Genomic DNA, 16043 nt, shown 5'->3' with positions numbered 1-16043 from the left:
CCCAGAGAATCTTTCAATAACGAAAGTCGAGGCTTGAATTTTTTCTTCTCCCAGCTTGAGAAATACTGACCGTGTTCTTTCTTTTTTGGTTTTCTAATTTCAGATCTTTGCATATTTTATTATAGTACTTGGTTTTATCTTCTCGAGCTGATCTTTGAAATTGTCTGTTCAGCTCTTGGGCCGCTTCAATTCTTCCATTTGCTTTAGCATCTCTACGCTGGAGATTTGTTCAGTCTGTATACTGAGCAAACAATCCAAGAAACTGGATTATATGAAGAAAAGCATGACATCAGGATTGCAGGAAGACTCATTAACAACCTGCGATATGCAGATGATATACCCTTACTGCGGAAAGCAAAGAGAACTTACAATACTTAATGACGTAGATCAAAGACCACAGTCTTTGCTATGGGCTGCACCTCAGTGTAAAGAAAACAAAAATCCTTACCAATGGACTAATAAATGACATCACAATAAATGGAGAAAAGATTGAAATTGTCAAAGACTTCATTTTGTTCAGATCAACCATCAACACTCATGGAAGCAGCAGTAGAGAAATCAAATGACCCATTGTACTGGGTAAAGTGTTCAAGAGCAAAGATGTCAGTTTGAGGACTAAGGTGTTCCTGACCCAAGCCGTGGTATTTTCAATAACCTCATATGCATGTGAAAGTTGGGCAGTCAATATGGAAGACTGTAGAATTGCTGCATTTAAGCTATGGTTTTGTAGGAAAATATTAAAAGTGTCATGGACAGCCAAAAGAACAAACCAATCTGTGTTGGAAGAAGTACAACCAGGGCACTTCTTGAAGCCAGGATGGCCAGACTTCTTCTCTTATATTTTAGACATACTGTCAGAAGGCACTGGTCCCTGGAAAAGGACATCATGTTTGGTAAAGTGGACAATCAGAGAAAAAGAGGAAGACTCCCAACCAGATGGATTGGCATGGTGGCAGCAGCAATGGGCTCAAATGTAGGAATGATTGTGAGGTTGGCAGGGGACCAGGTAGTGTTTTGTTCTGTTGTACATAGGGTCGCTATAAGTCAGTATCACCTACTTGATGGCACCTAACAACAACCACAGCAATAACTGGATAGGTGACCTGTTGTGCATACCTCAGTTAACTGGCTTACTCTTTCCTCCCACTCCGAAACCATAGATTACGTCATTTATAAGGTAACTGCCAGCTCAAACATGCCACGTTTGCAATACATATAACATTGGATTTAAGAGTTCTGTTCTGTTTACTTTCTTCCAAATCAACCAAAGCTTATAATTTATAAAGGATGAAATATTGTTTTAATTTAATCACTGATTAATTAGTATTTATTGAGTATAATTTCAGAATACTGAACATACAGTTCTGAAACTACAGACACATACAATATATATTGTATATTACTAAATAATAAGTCATTGAAATCAAACACTTTATACTGTAGTACAATATACATAAAAGGGAAAAAATTGGTTCTTAGCATTTTCAAAGTATTGTCATTGTTATTAAGTGTCATCGAGTGGGTTCTGAGCCATAGCAACCCTGTATAGGGTTTCCAAGGAGTGGCTGGTAAGTTTGAGCTGTCGACCTTGCAGTTCAAACCAACTTTACAGTCTAGTACATTATCCCACAGTGCCACAGCAGGACTACCCACTGCAAAATGAATAGAAGTAAAGTGAATAGTAAGATGGTTTCTGGGAAGCCGCATGTGTACTAGCCTTTTGAACGTGTATGACTATGGTGATGGTATATGTTGGGCATATGTGTGTGCAGGGGCACAGGTGTCTCTGGTAGCGTAGTGGTTACGAATCGGGTTGCTAACTTCAAGACTGGCAGTTCGAAACTACCAGCTGTTCTGCTGGAGAAATGAGGCTTTTTGTTCCCATAAAGATTTGCAGCCTGGGAAACCCTGTGCATGTTCACTATGAGTTGGAACCGACTCCAGGGTACTTAACAACAACAATGCTGCTATTACCTTTGCCAAATGAGGGACTGTGCTCTCCCTTTGAAATGATAATTTATTAGGCACTGTTCTAAACTTTGTATGTCATTTAACTCAACACTAGCATTGTGTTCATTTTATATTCTCATTTCTTGAGAAAACTGTAGCACAAAATCTTACTAATTCCTCTAAGGTTGTAGAGCTAGTAAGAAGCAGACTCAGAAGCTGATCACAGGCAGTCTTCTTGCAGAGTGAAGAGTAGATCAGGTAACTTTGTGTACAAAATGAATTACTCCTCAACAAAAATAGGAGGATATTTATTTTTAAGTGATCTTTAGTGATTGTATAGAAACATTATCAGGAAGAGAAGCAAAAGGGCTTCCTGTCACTAAAGGCCTGAGATTACGAAAGAGTTGATGTATCAAATTCAAACCATTGTCTTATTATACCGTGTTCTTACCCACCATGATAACATGCCTAATCTATTATTAAAAGAATTGAAATGAAACTTGGGAAAGCAGAAAGTTCCAGTATTTCACCAAATGGTATTATTTATCTGTGAACATCAAATATCTGGAAATATGGAATTCAAACTTAATATAGCACTTATATGCTTAATTAAAATATATAGAAATAATTTACTTTATAACAGTGCTTGTTATGTGCTGGGCACTGTCCTCAGTGCTTGGCTGTTTTATAAGCCCATTTGATCCTCATAAACAACTTTTGAGGTTGCATATGATTAAAATGATTATTATAACTATATTATAATCATCACTTTTTAAAAATTATATAATTACAATTGTATAATTATACTACCACTATAATAAGGAAGCAGAAAGTAGAGGTAAATAACTTGCCTAAAGTTTCCCAAATGGTCAGTGTTCAAAACAGTACTTGAACCCAGGGAGCCTGGATCCAGCATCCGTGCTAGTATTATAAGAACTTGTTTTGTTTTCTTTCCTTTTGCATTCATTCACCATGAATTCATTCACTTTTATAGAATTCAGTTATTCAGCAAATGTTTATTGAATGCTGGTATGTGTTAGCTACTGTATTATGCCATTCGGAGTTAGCAGTGAATAAGGCAAAAGTTTCTTCATTTTTGAAGAATACATTTTAGTGCAGGTAAGTGAGCAGTAAACAGATAATCCTCACAGGTTGTGAAAATTATAGGAGGGAAATAGAGTTATGAGAATAATTGTAAAAGGTCAAGTTTAGATAGAGTGACCAATGAAGACATCTCCATTTTCATCATTTATGAACAAAGATATAGTCATTTGTGGGCAAAGTTATAAATGAGATGGGAGGATACTTTTTAAGAAGGAAATTACATAAAATAAAGCTTTTAACACATTATCCAATGTTAAGTGTCTTGACCATTTGAAGTTAAGACATAAAAGAGACTACAGTAAGGCTAAGCAGACAAGTTTGATATCTAAATGTTGATTGTGAGAATGTGAGGAGACATGGTTTGATATATTTTTAAAGGTGAGAATTCTATCCTAGGTAGAAGAGTGTTTGACTGTTAAGTGGAGGAGGAAGTGCCTGCTTATTTGTAGCTTAAAACATGAGCTACTTAACTGGTGGAGCTGCTGTTAATTAGATCAAGGTAGAGATCCTTGGAGATCATAATCGCTACTTCTAATTTAATGTGCTAGGCATTTGGGAACACTTGTGAGCTTTTGAGAATAAATAGATTATCTACTTATGCTGCTATAATATACTCTTAGCAAGTCTTTCCCCTTTGCAATTTGTTTGTTTCTTACTGTAACATGAATATTTTTAAAAGAAATCCTGAGTCTGTCTGTACATTCTTGTCTGATTTAGTCTCAGCCTGATTCTCTTTTTTGTCTCTTTTCACCCCATACTAGGCACTCTCATTCCAGCCACAATAGGTCTTCCTCTGCACTCAATTTACACTTACTGATATTTTTGCATGGGTTATTTTTTTCTGTATCATTTCCTTCACTCCTCTACCTAATAAAGCACACATATAGAGGTCTTTCCTCAACCAGTACAGTTCTACTCATTAATGAGATTATCTGATAAGTATCCTTCCGATCAGACTATTAGTGCCAGTGATTGGATTGAATCTGTTCACCATTATACCACAAGCATTTATGGTGCTGTGTGGCACATGGTGGTCTTGATGTGTCGTGGAGCCGGTTCCGACTCATAGCGACCCTGTACAGGGTTTCCAAGGCTGTAAATCTTTAGGGGAACAGAAAGCCTCTTCTTTCTCCTGCAGAACACCTGGTAGTTTCAAACTGCTGACCTTGAGTTTCGCAGCCCGATTCGTAACCACTACGCTACCAGAGCTCCTTGCCTGGCACATAAGAGACCGTCAACAATATTTAATAAATAACTAAAAACTGACATGAGAATGATAATAAATGAAAAGAAATTCAAAATATTCCCACACAAGTTATTTAAGAATCAACATATTAGAAATAATATGGAACAACTAAAGACTGTAAAACACTAAGTGCAAAGTGTTATAGTGACAACTTCAAGGTTAGCAAGATTGTCTAAAATAAAAATGTGGAGTTAGGAATTCACATGGCAAACTCAAGAGACTGGGGAAAGGTCAGCTAAAAAATAGCAGACATCTCCCTAAGGAATTTTAAGAATTAAGATAATGTGTTAGCCTCATTTTAGAGCATGTCCATTTATTGTGTAAGCAATGAAAAGCCACTGTATGTTGTTAATGGGAAAATGACATGCATGGACATGTCAAAATGACATTTTGTCCCCGAAAAGTTAAGTTGAAGTCCTACATCCAGTTCTTGTGATCATAATCTTGTTTGGGAATAGAATCTTTGTAGATGTTATCAGTTAACATCCAGTCATAACAAGAATAGGATAAGTTCAGTCCCATTTCAAGGGAGCAAATAAAAGATTAAAAAGGACACAAAAAGACACAGGGAGGGAAGAAACTAAGTGAAGATACATCTAGAAATTAAAGAACAACAAGAAATGCTTGGGAAATACCAAAAATTGAAAGGGACAAGGAAGACGCTCCCCTAGACCAGACACAGGAGAATCCAGAACAATTAGACATCCACAACTATCAGACAATTTCTATTCTCTAAATCTTCTAATTTTTTGAGATTCTGTTATGGTGTTCCTAGAACTAAGTGATTACATCATCAAAATAGTACTTTAATTCAGATATATTGTTAACATGGGAGAAAATGGGGCTTAGTTTTCAATTTGATTTAAATTTAGGCTCTGTGAACTGGGAGCAATAGGAATCAACCATTCTGAAATTTAGCTTTTTTGTTTTGATTTTTTTTTTTTTTGGTAGTATGGGTATACCTACATTGATATTAGTATTTTCATAATAAAATAAAATAAGCCATATAAAATGCCTTACAGAATCCTTTGCAAACATTGAATTCTACATGAATACTGTAATGATTACGTTGCACCACTTCATTGGTATGTATGAAGGGTTATACTAGGAAAATCCAAAAGATCAGAAAACATCTGGGAGGCCAATTCAATGATACAGGTATGAAATGGCAAGGGTCTAGACTGAGATGGTGACAACATTGAAGAAACAGTCGACTTCTATTAAAGAAAATAAATATAGCAATTGATGAAGATAAAAACATAATTGTTGCAAGTTTTTTATGTTTTAACCTACTGTAGCATTTTATCTTCAAGGGTCAAAAGAGAAGCAAGATGAAAAAGTGTCCCTATTATTAAAATTGCATTGGCTAACCATGACAGTTATTTTAGACAGATCCTGGTTAGAATCTATTCTCTAGCAGTCTGTGACCCACATCTGCCTCTATTTCATCACCATTAGTAATTTTAAGTATGAGCTGTAGAAACTCTTGCTCAGTAAATTAGCAAACATTTGCTGAATTATAAGTGTAGTGAGAAGAGCTAATTACTCAATTATAAAAAATGTAGATAAAGTTACCTCCTTCCTCATGTAACTTGAAGTCTTGAGAGGGGCAAAGACAATAAATAAGAAAGCAACCGAATGAATAATGATAAATTGTGAAACAAGCTGTAATTATATGTGCCACAGAACAGGGTTTTGTGACTAGAATATAATAGGGTGTACAACGGAGATTGTGAGGAGCTAAGAAGAGTTGCTTCTGTTGATTATTTAAAATTGAGAGTTGAGATATAAAATTGGAGTAGAAGTTGTCAAAAAAAAAAAAATTCTCATACTCTGTAAATAGAGAAAGGGAAGAAATTTTCTTGAGCAACAATACAACTCAAGTGGAGAGGGAGTCTATATAAGAGGGGGAGATCAAAAAGAGCTTAGAAAGCTATAAGATAATGGAATTTTTCCACAAACTTTTTGCAGCCTCCTCTTACATAGAGAACAGAGGAAAGCTAGAGAGTTAATGACTGACTATAGATAAATTTACCTTAAGTTTGAAGTACTTTGAAATGTAAAGTTCGGCCACCTGACAAGGAGAGAATGAGTTATTACCATGGTGTCCTCCAGTTAGGTCATATGACTGTAGTCATGAACAGTTTTTCACAGGAATAAATTGTTTACATCTTGACACATTCTTCCAATAAAGAAATAAATGGTTTACAACCTGATATTTTGATTCCTGGGAGCACATGTTGGCCCCATTATTCTCATATAGGAGTGCCTCCAGTTTGAAACATATCCATTTACAAAGTCAAAATAATCAATGAAATCATTTAGGCAGAAATTGTAGAAAATGTGTTAAAAGTTTATTTATAATCCAAACTTCTAAAATCTATCAAAGTAGAGTTCTCATTGAAATGAAATAGGGGATATATAGACATTCATCTCTTCAGAACTTTTATGTACTCAAGGTAATATTCTTCTAAATAGAGGTAAAAACTTCTAAATAGAACGAGAAGGATGTTCCCTCACAGTCAGGTTCCTATATGGCAAACCTAAAATAGTGGCTTTTTTAAATTTTACCCAGTAAAATTAAATTAAATACTCCTTTTACCATGAAAAAAGAGTCTTGGTGTGGCCCTGTGGGCTAATGAGTCAGGCTGTAAAGCCGTTTGAACTGCAAGGTTGGTTGTTCAAACTCACCAGCTGCTCCTTGGAAACCCTATTCAGGGTCGCCATAGGTTGGAATCAACTTGACAGCACTTAACAACAACAACAACCATAAAAAAAGATCTGGCAATCTATTTACGCTAAGATTACACCTTGGAAAGCTGTGAAGCAGGTCACTGTGTAATACATGCCGTCAACTTTAGTTAGAATTCACTCAAAGGCAATGACTTTGGTGTTTTGTTCTGTTTTGTTAAGCTCACAGCACCCATTTGATTTTCAGAAAATAACTATTTCTCTGAGCATCAGATTCCTCATTCACTATAGTTTACATCCGCTGATCTTTTAATCCCTGTGCCTGGTTTATCCGGATTACAATAGTCATGGATTGCTCATTAATAAAACTGTGATTTTTCATTAAAAAAGCTAAATTAATTTTAAGCTTGAAAATTAAAGATGGCTTTCCAGTAAATAAAAAATAATATGATACACACATGGAGGGGCATCTTTATGTTTCTTTAACTTCTGAGTTGATCTGTGTTTTCTATTAAGGTCAGATAAAATATTCCAACCTGAAACACGATTTCATAGGAAGTTCTTTATGTAGGGTTGTCAGTGTGTCTCTTGCTTTTCTCTTGCCTCTTTAGCATTTCTTACCTTTTATAATGATAATTATACCTTTATAAAGATATCAGCTCAAGAAAATAATTTTCAGTATTCCTAACATTATTCCCAACTAAACTTCTTCTCAAAAATTCAGGTTATCTTTTTCTGCCCTGGGCTTCTTCCCCAGCAAGTTTTTTTCTCTATTGGTAATCTTCTGTGTAGAAAAGTGTTTTACTTGTAAATTAACATCTCAACACAGCAAGCACTCTTCTAAGCAGGTTAAAGTACTGGAAGGAAGATGTTTGAAGTGACTAATAACAATTTACAGCAGGAAATGGAAAGAAATTTTTCTTTATTCCTCCTTCTTTTCACAAAGAAGGAAACAAACAAACAAAAAAGGGACGCTATGGGTCAGAATCTATGGCCTTTAGCAACCTAGAAGTTTATAAGCCTATTAACCACTTACAAATGATTTTTTGTTAGATGATAACTCAATGACTTGATCCTTTTCCCCAAACTTTTGTTCAAATTTCCACCTCCATCTGAAAACCTCTTACGTCTGAAATCATCCTTCAGACTTAGAAAAATCTTCACTCGTTTAAAATAATCCACCCCAAAATGCAGTGAGGAAGATAAGCATTGAGTAAATGCATATAATCATATAATTTCAAGTTGTGATCATGCCATGAAAGAATTAAGCAAGGTGTAACAACATGCACAGCCGGAACTACATTAATGAGTGTAAGAAGTCCAGAATAAAAAGCTAACCATTTACACTAGGGAAGGAATGCTTCGCCATATAGCAATTAATTGTGTCTCTTCAATGTTGTATTTTTTAAAACTAATGAGATAATCAAAATGATAGATCTGCCATTGCTTTAAATTCTTTTCAATGAAAAATCTTGGCTGTTTTTAAATATATATATGTGCACATATATCTGCTCTGAAAATGACTAAATGCACTTTTTTTTTTACAGCTTATCAACTGAGAGTGTGCCAACCTCCACCACCTGTACCAAATGCTGAAATTCTGACAGAAGATGATGAATTTGAAATAGGTAAAAATGTGTTACATCACTTTCAAAGAAAGCATACTGTTAACAGACATATTTACTTAATATGAAACAAAAATAAAGAATAGCAAAACTGTGCCTATAGATGCTCTGCCCCTGAGTTGATGGGGAATTTTTTGTAGAATCCTTAACAATGTGCAATAGTAAAAGAAGATAAAGGAGATATTTGCCAAGAGTGAATTTAGTATTTATGTGATGTACAATTAGAAGACAGTGTGAGGATTTGAATCATATTGTTTATTCTGGTGGTTCTTCCCAAATCGTATTTCTACCTGGTCTTCTTCTTTGAATTTAGCTTTAAACCTAGATAATATGTTTAAATAAATTACATCTATAGTGGGGTTCTGGCATGACATTGCAGATAAACAGTGTACTGCTAACTATAAGGCTGGCCATTCAAAACTCACCAGGCACTCCTCAGAAATCCTATACAGGGTCTCTATGAGAAGGAAATGTCACAATAGCAGTTAACAACAGCGACAGAGCATCAGAACGTATGCTTCATTTCCATATCCAGGAAATGGTTGATTCTGCTCAATGCGATATTAAATAAAGTCCTGGTATGGCACTATAGGATGAGCACTGGAATGCTCACCAGTGCTAACAAGGTCAGTGGTTCAAACCCGTTAGCTGATCTTCAGAAACCATGTACAGTTTTTATGCATTGGAACTGACTTGATGACACTTAACAACAGCAACACCAAAACTAGAATATAAATGCAATCCAGATGATATCTATTTAATTTGAAAATAATGTAATCCAAGAAGAAATGTTAATGTAATAAAATTATCATCAATATTCTTCTTATTATATTAATTTAATTGAAATATGTAGAAAAAAGACAACTGTTAATCTAAACCTAATCTTAATATAAAAGCAATCAATATGAATCTTCTCATTTCTTGATGGAATCCCTTAGATGAGTAATTGGTTAGGTGATGGACTATTAGTTGAAACGCTAGTGGTTCAAATCCACTTAAAGATACCGCAGAAGTTAATCCTGGTGATCTCTTCTTGAAAGGTCACGGCCTTGAAATTCTATGGAGGAGTTCTGCTCTGCACACGTGGAGTTGCCATAAGTCACAACTGACTACGTGGAGCCTAACCACAGCCTAACCTGATAGATTTCAATGAATATCTCATAGGCACCAACCAAGCTGTTTTTATACTACTGTTGCTAATATTCAGCTGATATTTAACAGTACAGGCCAACTGATAGTTCACTGTTGGCTTAAGTTCTGAGCTAAGTGTTTGTGAAGTACTGGTTATTCATTATATTGAATATCATCCTTGCCTATACCTAATACAATTTTTATATTGATTGAAAATAGCTGCAAAGAAAAGCATTCTGTTGTTACAACTGAAGTTTCTATTGACTTTTCCACTTTCTGCTGATTATTTTAAAGTCTCTCTCCCTCTGTTTTGTTTTCTTTAATAGGTGATATTATTAGGTATCAATGTCTCCCTGGATTTACCTTGGTGGGCAATGCAATTCTGACTTGCAGGTTAGGGGAACGGCTACAGATGGATGGGGCACCTCCAGTTTGCCAAGGTACACCGATTCTTAGCATTATTTCTTATTCTAAATTTGTGTTTTCTTTCATGTTTAATTCAAATCTGACAAAATTGAGAAAAGTTTAACTCCGATAAGCGTTTCACTGACAGTAACGTTAATCTTATTAATGGAGTCCTAGTGTGGCACTGTAGGATAAGTCCTGGACTGTTTAATCACAAGGTCAATGGTTCAAATTCACCAGCTGCTCCTTGGAAATTCTATAAAGGTTTCCATGAGTTGGAACCAACTAGACGACATTACAATGTTAATAGTAAGGAGCCCTATTAAGAGCTCATCTGCTAAATGAAAGGGAGGTGGTTCAAACCAACAAGCAGCTCTGTGAGGAGAAAAGACCTGGACATCTGTTCCCAAGAAAATGACAGCCTAAGGAATCCCATGGGACAGTTCTATTCTGTGTTGTATGGTTGCTATGAGTCAGAACCTATTTGATGATGTACATCAACCACATCAACTTTGTATTAGTTATAAAACAAATAAGGATCCCAAAACGTGGGCTCTCAGCCCCTGCTCTATAGAACCAAATATGGAAATCTGCTTCCACAATGGTTTAGAGCTTTGGAAACCCTCTGGGGCACTTCTGCTGTGTCCCAGAGTGTCTCTGGGGGTGGAATTGACTAGACTGCATGTATTTAGTTTATATAACTCATAAGGAAACCTGGTAACACAGTGATAAAAGTTCTAGGCTGCTAACAAAGGTTGGCAGTTTGAATCCCCAGTGGCTCTGTGTGAGACAAGACCTGACAGACAATCCGCCCCCATAAAAGTTCCAGCCTAGAAACCCCAATGGGGCGGTTGTACTCTGTTCTATGAGGTTGCCGTGTGACAGCATAGAGTTACAAACACCACAGATCCTACGTTTCATAGTTCCTCAGATTCATTTTTTTTTTTTCAGATTCAATTTTAAACTTTAACTCATCCAAATTTATGTTTCTAAGAGAGCCTTAAATAAACTTTTCTTATTTAAATTATAATTGATATAGGGGATGGGGATGGAAGTAGAAAATCGATTAATTTAAATAAAAACTGCAGTGTTGGCTGCCTTTACTTTGAAATAGTTTCTTGTCTGTTTGGTTATTTTTGTTTGTTTGTTTTTATGATTAGATTCATGCAGCACTTTTGAGCACCTGATAATTATGAGAATTTGAGGATAAGGAAACAGCAGAAATAAAATAACAATAACAAATCATTCCTGCTGTGAAGGGATCATCAAAAGAGAATTGATATCATAAGTAGTAGCAATACAATGTGCAGGAACCTGTGGGGTTAAATGTGAACTATGAGGCAAGGGAAGCTCTATGAAGGAGCTGAGTCCCTAATAATGGATTCCAGATGACAAACAGAATTTATTCTGGTAGAACACAAACTAGAGAGTGTGGCCCAAGTTGTAGGTAGATATGCAAAAGACACAGAAGTGAAAGTAGGGGATGGGTTGCAAGGATTTCATTGTTACAAGAGCAAGGCCATGGTGGACCGAGAATCCTGTATGACGACTGTGATGCTCAGGGATCAAGACTCAGAGGAATGCCTGACCTCATCTTAAGTATATTAATTTTAAAAAAATTGAAATGAATTTCAATATCCATATCCAGATTTTCTCAGATTAATTTATTCAGTAGAGATTTTTTTTTTTTTTTGATAGTTAAAAAATCTGTTTGCTGTCTGGTATCTTAACTACTATGCTGTTGCTATACTGCTGCTTAGTGCCATTGAGTCGGTTCCAACTTAAACCCTGTAGAGGATTTGAACCACTGACCTTGCAGTTAGCAGTCCAGTACTTGTCCAACAGGACTACACCAGGATTCCTTAACTACTTTCTTGTTGTTGTTGTGAAGTGCTGTCGAGTCGATTCCAACTTATAGCCACCCTTTATAGGGTTTCCAAGGAGCAGCTGGTAGGTTTTAACTGCCAACTGTTTGGTTTGCAGTGCAGTGCTTATCCTACAGTGCCACACCAAGAGTGCTTAAGTACTATGTTGTTGTTATTAAGTGCCGTCAAGCCAGTTCTGAATCATAGCAACCCTCTATAAGGTATCCAAGAAGCAGCAACTTTGTGGTTCACAGTCCAGTGCTGATCCTACAGGAGTCCTAACTGCAATAATGAGCCTGAAATAAAAATTGTTTATTATTCCAAATGTGCCGTAAGTAAGACCTGGTATTTGATTTTCTACCTCCTTGGAAATCTCTATAGAAAGATAGAAGGGGTTTTCACAGTAGTAAATACAAAGGAAGATTTGATGGTATAAACCAACTCTAATGTGTTAATTTCCCTTGATCTTGGTTAATATATTTTTTCTCTCACTTTGCTCAGGACCTTCTATTATGGTAGCTACTTTATATATTATGATGGCATCATCTAGTTCTTTGGGTATCAGGATACTAGATGATATCATTCTGGTTAACATGGTTCATTAAGCCTTTGAACTGATTGTTTTAATTTTCCCTTGATCTTAATCACTGACTTTAGAACTTGTTGAAGTTCTTCTAATACCAACTTCTTTGTTCTTTTGGTAGTACATGGCACTTTCAGTATTCTCCAACACTGTCATTTGAATACATCTTATTCTTCTACATTATTCCTTATTCATTGTCCAGCTTTCACATGCATATTGGTGGTGGTGGTTATGTGAAGTGGAATCAGTTCTCACATGCATAGTAGGCAACTAAAAGTACAATGGCTTTGATCTGACTCACACAAGTCTGTTTCACATGACATCTCTGTTCTTCAGTACTTCATTTAGGATTTGTATTCAGATAGTTATATATTTGAATGGAAAACAGTGAGTCTCAGGCTTTTGGGAGATTGTATATGGGGAGACAGCTTGTATAAACAAAGAAAAGTGGTAAAGAGCAAGCACATAACAGGACTTTTTTCTTGATCCCAATAAACTTGGAGTTCTTGGAGGGCAAAGTTTCTTATTTTTCTATCCAGATCCCCATTCATTAAGTGTTTACTGAATTAAAAATAAATAAAACAATCAAGATCTAGATGTTTCACAATTCCTCATTCCATATACTTCCATTCAGTATTTTCTTTAAAAAAAAGCAGCCTCCTATTACTTAGTAATTGCATCTCTTCTTATTTTGTCTTCATGGAGAAATCTTTTTGATGCCAATACATTTTATCTCATAAAACATTGCCTATAAATTAATAAATCATACTGCTGAATGAGTCCACACATGGTTATTATATTAATTAATTGGCCAAGCCATGAAGCCAAATGCTGACTTCACATTTTTGTGTGTGAGTTAATTCATGGGCTTGCAAAAGCAATTATTCATTTGAAATTTGCTAAAAGTAATCTAAATTACTTTTAGTCTATTTTAAATGTTTTGCTTCACTGTTTGTAAAAAAAAAGTGTATCAATTTTCTTATTTTTCCCTGGATCTTCTATAAATCTCTACACACCACTTAATGTACGTTAGAGAAAAACAAAGCCTTTGCTATCCAGTGAATTCCATCTCATTGTGAACCCCATGTGATACAGAATAGAGCTAGTCCATAAAGTTTCTTATTGTGAACCCCATGTGATACAGAATAGAGCTAGTCCATAAAGTTTCTTCACTGTAGTCTTAATAAGAGCACATCACAAGGACTTTCTGTCTGGGCACAACTGGGCAGGTTTAAAATCATCATCCTTTAGTTTAGTAGTCAAGTGCAACAACTGTGTGCCACCAAATAAGTAAAGCAATTCCAAATAGAGTGCTCTTCATAGAGCTAGATATAAATGATATATAATAAGGCTTATACTTTGTTATTAGAAACTGAGATCTGCTTAAGTCTTTGAAATTTTAGTTGAACTTCAATTTCCTCATAAGGAGAGTAGGGATATAGTATTTATTTCTTAGGGCTGTTTTTGCAAGTAGGTGAGAAACTGTGCAGAAGGTGCTTGCCAGTAAGTACATGCAAGGGGGTCTGATGATGCAGTGACTAAAACACGTAACTGCTAAACAAAAGCTCGCAGGTGGAACCCACCAGTTTCTCCATAGGAGAAAGAAGTAGTAGTCGGCTTCTGTAAAGTCAGTTTTCAAATGCTTGTAGATTGGCTGCAAATGACTCTTTGAAGTTATTTCTTGTCAAGTTATTGGCATGATTATTGCTGTTGTTGTTAGGTACTATTGAATCAGTACCAACTCATAGCAACCCTATGCATGACATGATTATAGAGCAGTCTTATTTTGCCATATTTCTCTTCTTTATATTAACTTGTTTGTCCTTATAATATTCAGAGACTTTAAAACTCAAAATATTTAATTCTCCTTACCTCCTAAAAATTATGAAAGTAGAAATTTCCATCTGTTCATCGGCTCTTGGAAGTCCTATGGGGCAGTTCTGTTCTCTATGAGTCACTATGAGTTGAAATAGACTAAGTACCAGTAGGTTTGGTAGTGAGCAGCATATAGTGATAATAAATATTAACTCTTTTTTATAGCGGTTATCAGAAACTTTTCTACAAGTTGGATGGTATGAAAATTATTTGTGAATTTACAGTAAAGCTTTTTTGGATCCAATAAATTTTTCCATGTTAATAAGAAATTATACACATTTCGTATATAATTTTCTATGCCAAGTTATGGACTATTTAATGGCTTTTAAGTAAAGAAGTAACGTGTTCAGTGACTAAATGGTTACCTGAACAGAAGTATTAAATATCTGGCTACACACTAAATAAAATCTAATTTAAAACTTACTTCAATTTGTAAAATGATACATGGCCCACATAGGTTGTCTTAAAAAGTTTGTTTCTAGATCCCGCGTAGCCTCCAGAAGACTGCAGTGTGAATTCCTTCCCCTGCTACCAAGCACTACCCATTTATCCTGATCAAATCAGACACACGAGGCATGTATGCAGTGCTAACAATTGGGAAAGCCATTTTAATTACTGAAAGGCAACAGACAGTGTACAACAGGAAAAAGTTACATCACCAGTGGTCTTCCCTGTCTCAAAAGCTTTCTGGGACATTTTCCACAAATGTCCCCTTTCTTTGTACCATGGACAGAGACCCAGAGCATCTTTCCCTATCTGACTGTATGTTTCACGGCTTTTATATTTACCTATACAGAGTGCAGTACAAGTTTTCCCAAAAACTGCCCAAAGAGGGGAATAATCAGACATGGTAACAGCAGTCCATAATTGTTTGATTGGCATTGTCTCTCTTAAATCTGGCAACTCATTTAGATAAAGCATTAGGCTTCAGGGGTAATGGTTTGTTGCAAACCCCAAAGATGCTAGTAATGGAAAACAATGCAAACTAACCACCCAAGGACAGCCTTCTCTCAGATGGCTATATACTTCTTTCATTTTAATCTGTCGTAGCCATAGGTCAACTAATAATATCCATCCTTAACTGCAATTTCATTTTCCATTTATACTTTTTAAGTTTATTGTTTTTAAGACCTTTTCCTTTTCATGAAAAGCAAAGATCAGCCTTCTTATTTTAGACTTAAAATGACATCATTTATTCAATTGTTTTATAAACTCTTAAAATCAAATTCAAGAAATAATCATTTTAGATTTAAAGCCATATTAACTGAACTGTTGTTGTTGTTTGGTGTCATCAAGTCGATTCCTACCCATAGCAACCCTGTATAGGGTTTCTGAGGAGCAATTGGTGAATTTGAACCACCGACCTTGTAGTTCAAACTGCAGTCCAGTGCATTAACCCATAGTGCTACAACCAATAATAAATAAATAAAACTAATCTTAGATGTAGTTGTAATGTATTTATCATTGCATCATATAGTCTAGGAGCATTGGTGGCACTTAAGATAAGCACTGGACTGCTAACCACAGGTCAACAGTTCAAAACCACCAGACAGTCAGGGAGAGAAAGA

General features: G+C 35.6%; 1 protein-coding gene across 2 annotated transcripts in view; it reads left to right on the top strand.

The window, feature by feature from the left end:
* Positions 1-16043, top strand: part of CSMD3 (CUB and Sushi multiple domains 3) — a 1928297-nt gene that overhangs the window by 1771121 nt on the left and 141133 nt on the right. For both annotated transcript variants that reach the window (XM_006830658.1, XM_006830657.1), the window contains 2 exons: positions 8539-8619; positions 10074-10187. In XM_006830658.1, the coding sequence (XP_006830721.1) occupies positions 8539-8619; positions 10074-10187 (195 nt within the window). The remainder of the gene's footprint in view (positions 1-8538; positions 8620-10073; positions 10188-16043) is intronic.

The sequence above is a fragment of the Chrysochloris asiatica genome, unplaced genomic scaffold, assembly GCF_000296735.1.
Source record: "Chrysochloris asiatica unplaced genomic scaffold, ChrAsi1.0 scaffold00001, whole genome shotgun sequence".
In the NCBI taxonomy this organism is placed as follows: Eukaryota; Metazoa; Chordata; class Mammalia; order Afrosoricida; family Chrysochloridae; genus Chrysochloris; species Chrysochloris asiatica.
This window is presented reverse-complemented; position numbering and strand designations above follow the sequence as displayed.